The sequence below is a fragment of the Nestor notabilis genome, unplaced genomic scaffold (assembly GCF_000696875.1).
Source record: "Nestor notabilis isolate BGI_N333 unplaced genomic scaffold, ASM69687v1 scaffold19450, whole genome shotgun sequence".
Taxonomy (NCBI): Eukaryota; Metazoa; Chordata; class Aves; order Psittaciformes; family Psittacidae; genus Nestor; species Nestor notabilis.
In genome coordinates this window covers 6,392-13,655 of record NW_009911786.1, presented here as the reverse complement: position 1 = coordinate 13,655, position 7,264 = coordinate 6,392, and the positions used below count along the sequence as shown (strand labels likewise).

Here is a 7,264-nt window from a genome sequence, read left to right as displayed (position 1 = left end):
AAGAGACTGATAGAGCAATTTGCTTATCTTGCACTCTACCTTCTGACACAGGATGAAAACTGAACTCAGTCTTACTTACTTAAATGTTACTGAAGCTGTTAGTAGCAAACTTAATAAAGCATTCTAGTAACATAAAAAGTATTCTTGCTTCTAAAAATACACGTGAAATGCTACTTATCTGAGTCCTCACTGTTTAACAATTTCATTCAGTGTGCGTTATGTGTTTGCAAAAGAACCTGTGCTCAGCAGCCACTGAAGTCAGTGGGTGTCAGATGATGCTCACAGGTATCGGAGCAGATTATAAAGCTAGTTTTAATTATGTAAATTCTATTACTTAACTAACACTTATTCTTTAGCTTAAGTAGCAGATACTCCATATCAGAGCCTTCAAACACCTGGATAGTAAAACCATTATGCAAACAGTCCCTTTGAATTCATACCACGTGCAAATAATAGAGATAAAAATCATCAGTAGAAACTGCAAATGCGTTTCAAACTCATCATAAAAGCACGTTCCAGTGTGTATTTTTAGAGTTAAAAAACACATTAATGTTTATTCATATAATTTGAAGTTTGGGAGGCTTAACTAAATTCATCTTAAATATGACAGCAAACTTCAGTATCCTTCAAACACCTTTTGGCAAAACAAAGCTGTTATTTGAATCTTCCTTTCCAAGCAAGTTAGTGGCACTCATTAAAAATAACAGGGGAAACTACCCCTAGTCTCTCACTTAATGCTTTTGTGATGGAAGTGAAAGAACATCCCAACCCTTGGTTGCCTCTGTGCAAACCATCCATAATCTTCCTTTTTAAGCACACTCAGAAGTTTAACTAGGCAATTGGAATATATCAAGAATATATCCTTACCGAATAGGAACAAGAAGAATAAAAACATTCAAGCACAAAACATAACATTCCAATTTATGATGTACTATGTAGTGGCACAAACTAACTCTAAAAAAAAAAAAAAAAAAAGGGAAATCAGCAGTTGCTTATCTCCTCACAACCTTTTTATTTCTTAATGCTGCTCCACAATGCAAAAGAAAATTCACTGTAATTATTTCTCTCAAACCACTGAGACTGTTAAACTTGAAAAAAATTATTCTGACATGACATTATCTAAAAATAAGAATGAAAACGAACAAAACAGAAGCTGCTAAGTAGAGTTTGGCAGAGCTCATAAAAGGAAAAGAGGCATGTTGTAATCTGCTTTAAGAGTTTCACAGCCACTATCCAATTTAACTGACAAAAGGTTTTCATGTTAAAACATACAAAAAAAATTCTAAATTAAATCTATGATTTAATCATTAAATCATATCTACGATTTAATTTAGATAACAGATAATGGCAGTGACATAAAAAGCTTCACAGATGTTTACTAAAACAGTAAACCTGCTTACAAAAGACAAGCATTGCTAGTATACTTAAACCATCTCAAGTTTATAAAGCTGAGCAGCAACACCTCCTTTATGCCCCCTCAGCACAGCTTTCATGAAGAATGTTCTAATTTTGCCAGTGAAAACTCATACGAAGCAAATTCAAAACTATTTATTTAGTAGCCTCTACAGAAACAAAATTAATTCAAACAGGAACCTGAACTGAAGGAGTTAAAACAAAGGAGTAACTTTAACCATGTTTTTTTCTTATGTTAACAATTTCAATATTTATTACATGTGACATGCTGTAATTTTAAAACGGAAGCTGTTTTCACAACTGAAAATGCAAATAGTACTGTTACGTTTGGCATCAAAGTATATGAAGTGAAAAAAACCCTCTAGTGTACTCATCTAAAAAAATAGAATTCCATTTGAATACAAAATGAGAACTGTCATATCATTTTTCTTGACAAAACTGATAAAAGAAAATTTGTTCTGTGGAACAGGTTAGTCTGATACAAATAATACAAAAGTTTTCCATGTGCACATGATGAAAAAGGTCTGTCTTAAAGCACCAACTATCTGAAGGACTTTAACACTGTATTGCAAAACGATGGGAAAGCAATGTTTTAACTAGTTTCGAAAATAAGCCTCAGTCAGATGTAGTTTTAAAATATATACATTTCAATGCAGATACAGTACATACTTTATCAAAACAATGTATAATCTGCTGAAGTATATAAAAAAAATATTCCCAGCTTAAACTGTTTACAAAACTGCACCAACAGTGAAAAGAGTTAGGGACTACGAGCTTTTCACGAGTAGTCCCAGTTAAAACATACAACACACATCCAGCATTAGAGTCAGTATTGATTTTCATACCTGTAAAACTGTAAGAAGCTATTTTAACTGTAAATATGTGCTTCAACATAGTTCATCCTATATGGTTTTAAAATTATTTAAAATTGACAAGATGAATAAAAACATGTATTGTTCATGTACAGAAACATTAGACTTCAGTATCATCCATCCCTCTTCTTCACTAAAAACTTCAAATTTGGCCCTGATTTAGTAAAGTGTTCAAGCAACTGAGTGATGTTTACACTGCACTGAAGTTGGTAGATACACGTTAGACATACTATATGTAACTAGGCACATGCTTGTATGAATTAAGACCTACAAAAAAATATATTCTAACAATATCTAAATTCTTAAGAAGGATGAAAGATTGCACTGAAAATCTGGTTCAACACTGTCAATGTAAAAGCTGTGCAGCACCGTTTCTCATTTTGAAAGTCTTCATCTTCAGCAAGTTCTGCCTGTAAACAAGCATTAACTCACCAACTAGAGTTCTAACCAAATGCCCTATTATGCAGATGTGTTTCTATCAGGCTATACACACATGGTGGTAGAGGGTTTATGTTTGGCTATTACTTCCTCAGATTTCAGAACAGCCTTGAGTCCATATAAAGAAAAGCTTCACTCCTATCAGTCCAAGCCTGACAATACTCCGCCTCTGCCTATTCAGAACAAAGATGGTTCAGAAAGCTCACAGTGTCCTTCCTGCTCTCTCACATCTACCCAATACAGGCTAGGTATAAACTAAGTATTAAACAAAATTAAACTTTTCAGTGCTATCTGACCTAGTGGGAGCAACTCTGATACCCCCGATTGTTCATTTGCACCCTTGTATCTCCTCTGAAGTCAGCAGAAGTGGTTTTGTTTCACTGAAACAGAGTACTTGAAGTTTTACGTTTTATATGTGGTGCTTAAGTTGCCACTAAAACCTATCATACACAATTGCTGCCCACAGAGGATCAGAAGTGCTTTTCAGTATATGTATGCTCAATCTCTGAAACACCATGCTGTAATAAAACAATCTAACCCCTGTTAAATTTACAAAGATATCATCATCTAGGATTTTAATCAACACAGACCTAGCACAAACGAGTTACAGCACAGTATCCTAGCACACTGAGAATGGTAACTAGAAAAATGTTTGCATAGCAAATCTTTTCCAAATTTCTCCTGTGGACAGACGAAGCTGAACTCCAATACAGTTTTCAGACATGAGAGTGCAAAGTAGTGCTTAATCCTATCAGCTTTTCTGTATCTCTAACTCTGCTGTCTTCATCCACTTTGCTCACAGTAAATACCTTTTGGCAAAACAAAGCTGTTATTTGAATCTTCCTTTCCAAGCAAGTTAGTGGCACTCATTAAAAATAACAGGGGAAACTTCCCCTGGTCTCTCACTTAATGCTTTTGCGATGGAAGAGAAAGAACATCCCAACCCTTGGTTGCCTCTATCAAGTGCCGCTGTCCATGACTTATCCATTCTTCTTGGTCCATATATACTCTTCCACAAAACCAACACTTAAACATACACTGAAGTGTTCCAGCTGGTGAAGTTTCCACCACTTGGTAGTTGTTTTTATGGGTCTTTTTTAGTTTCATTTTTAGCATACTCCGTTTTTTTGCTTGATTTCCTGTCTCAATGTTCTGAAGAGTAAGACGCTTTCGATAACGTTTGACACCAAGACAACTACTTGTCCTTTCAGACAAAACTACTTTCAGGACTTGACCTTTATACTTGTTGATAGTCTTCATGACATTAATTATCTCTGGCGTGTCAACATCAGGATGGTTTAGTACCACGACTGGCTGGTTACGACGAGGGCATTTTATCAACTGATTTGTTCTCAGAGGGACAAGCCGAAGACGTCTTGCTGTCAAAAGATATGACATGTCAGAACTTGAACTGTTTTCTGACTGAGTTCTTGTTTTCCTCCTAGGAAGCTCCCTGAAGCTTGCTTGTTTTACCTTGTTTTTGGGACCTAGTTGGCTTTTTGAATAGTGTTTGCTTTGCTTACTCACATTACTGCTTTTCTGCAACAGTACACCGGTTTGCTTGCTATTGTTTTTAACACTTGCCTCTCGCTTTGGTCTTTTCCTGAGTGATATACTTCGGGACTCAGCATTCATCTCACTCTGATTAGGTAAACATGGCAAATTATTGCTAGCTGTCTCAGAAACACTGACAGGAACCGGGCGAGGCAGAAACATTTCATTGCAATACACAGAAGCAGCTGATGTTTCACTCCTGTTTTCTATTCCATTTGAGTTTTGACTGCTAGTAGCATTCAGCACTCTCAGCATTGTTCCTTTAGGGATAAACACTGGAGTAGCAACATGTGAATTCTTAGTTACCCTGTTTTTAGATGTACTTGCAAATGTAACCAGCTGATCTTTACTGTGTTCTTCACTACTAATCACACTGTTTCCACCATGCACTTGAGGTAAAGATGCAGGCTGTTGTTCCACTTCAGAGGCAGGAACACAGCTCACTGAATTTTCTTGTGGGGAAATCACCTTTTTACTAGAAGCTTGACATCTCAAAGGCATGGATTTCATGTTAGATTCAGCAGCAGACATGAGCTGAGCAATCTTCCTACACAGCAATGTTGCTGACTTCTTATTGCATGTTGAGTCATCCCATCTGACACCCTCTGGAACGTTTTCAGTCCCAGAGCTAAGAGAAAATACAGATGAAATAACAGGTCCCTCAAAAGGATTGCCTTTATTTTCCTTCTGTAGCTCTAATGATTCCAGAAGACGAGCGTTCTTTCGACTTCCGGTTCCAGCTCTCTTTACTTTGCTAAACCCAAAAGTCATGTCCTCACAAGGCAGGGTTTTAGCAACATGAAGGTTTTTTCCTGCTTCAGAAGATGTAACAGATTTTTCATCAAAACCCTTACCACCTAAATGTGTTTCTGTAGAGCTCACTGGCAGACTCCTACATTCTTTGTCATCCCTCTTTAGTGGCAATGTATCCTTTTGTTTAATGACTGCAGAAGAAGAATTTTTTCCCTCCTGACCAGCCTCTAATGAAGTGTTCTTGGAACTCTTATCTTCAGAAATAGCAGCATATTTTGGAGGGAGTATATCCACACCTTCGTAACAATGCAAGTCATAATGTAAGTTATTTCTTCCATCTACTTTCCACCTTGAGGATTTAAAATCACATTTTTTCCCCGTATTATTCATCACCAGAGATGGGGAACAAAGTTCTATAACACCTGAATGGACATCAATACCCTTCACCAAATGAAAGCACAATTTTGATGCATCTTCCCTCTGTATACACACAGAGTTACAGTCTGAGAGTTGAGAATCAGAAAAACATTCAGAATTCTTGTCATGTGTACTATCCAAATTAAGCTGGTTACTAACACTGGATAATTTGTCTACATTCACTCCCATCATTAGTAACTCATTTTGAGATACAGAAGATGGGTTTTTTCCTTCTGCAGATTGTTCTGTACTTCGATTCTCAAGTTGTTCTTCAGCACTGTTCACAGGCTTACAAGTTGCTTCTTTCATAGGGATTAGTTTAAGAACCAGCTGTTGTGCTCCATTCACTATTTTAATCTCTACTATTTGCGCTAAACAGTTAGAAGGAACTACAAATTCAGATGGTGCAATTACTGTTAAAGGCATCCCAGGTTGTAAAGGCTCTGTTTTTGGAGAATAAACCTCGACTTCCACACTTTGATTCTCACATACGCCTATTTCAGATGGCTCCAATATTGGTTTATCCTGGACTGATGCTGTGTTTACGCTACATTCTACGTCATGAGACAAACAGGCCCTTTTAGTTGCTTTACATGGAATTTCAAAAACCATATTTGAAGACGAATTTGAAAGTTCATTCTGAAAAGGAATTTTATCATATTTCAGCTTTTCAAATAAAGTGCTTTGAGTTGGCTTCTTTTGCTTGTGGTTTATGATGGTATTTGACAGTCGTTTTGTGGGTGTTTCATGTACTCTTCTTGTATGTTTTACTATGTAGTCATGTCTAACAGCACCATATTCACAGTACTTGCACTGATATGGGAAAGTTCCAGTGTGTTTCACCAAATGTCTCTGGAACTCTCCTTTGGTGTAGGATACATAACTACAGTGGGAACAAATAAATTTAATTTCTTCATGTTGACCTACATGCTTTTTATACTGTAAAGGATCCTTTGTTGAAAATCTGCATTTATCACAGTAGTATTTACCTGGCAGAAAGTTTTTAACTTTAAATGTTTTCTGGGTTTTACTTGGAGATTTTTTTTCTCGTTTTTGAAAGTCGACAGCATTAGCACCCTCAGGAACAAAATGGAAAGCTGGTGGGGGAATATGACTGCACTTCTTGCAGATGAAATTTTTGTCTTCAGTCCACCCAAGCTTCTTACGCTTTTCTATATCTTGCACTGAAATTTTCTGAACACTTCTGCATTTTATACAGCTTATCAGTGACAACTTATTGTTCTCGGCCTCAGTCCCTTGGTAACAGCAGGTTTGGTCATCATGCCCTTTTGATGGATTCGTTATATCCTCAGAAGATTGCTTTGGGGATGTAGTTAAGGAATTATTTTTATCGCTAACTTGGCCAGGGTACAATGTTGGTAAAATTTCCCTCATTTTTTTCAACTGCATTTCAGAAGACGTGACTCTGTACCAGTTTTGTCAAACACAGCAGCAACAGACAGAATGTTTTCTTGGTATTAGTCTTGTGTATGTTGCTTATCGATCAATCATTCAGGCCACCAATCTGCAGAATAAACACTTTGGAAGAAACGGCGCTCAAGCAACTGCATCCATATTATATTCCGTGTTCTTAATTTTATTCAATCAACTTGCAGCACTAAAGAATAAAAAGCAAAAGATTAAGTCAGTTACAATTCACTGACTACTGAAATACAATGAACTAGTAATTCAACTATTAGAGGACTACAGCCAGATTACAGGGTGCAATTCTACTGTTAATATACCATTGACTGCATTCTGCACATACAAACATCAGCTCCAAGCAAAACATACCAAATTCAACAATCCTTTAACAT

At 36.6% G+C, this 7,264-nt stretch overlaps 1 protein-coding gene across 1 annotated transcript; it reads right to left on the bottom strand.

Annotated features, from left to right (window-relative positions):
* Nucleotides 1-3,629: 3,629 nt before the first annotated feature.
* ZNF518B (zinc finger protein 518B) lies at nucleotides 3,630-7,060 on the bottom strand. The gene has a single exon (XM_010016419.1). It carries the CDS (start codon nucleotides 6,855-6,857, stop codon nucleotides 3,630-3,632), a length of 3,228 nt encoding a protein of 1,075 aa, XP_010014721.1. The 5' UTR covers nucleotides 6,858-7,060.
* Between the last annotated feature and the right edge of the window lie 204 nt (nucleotides 7,061-7,264).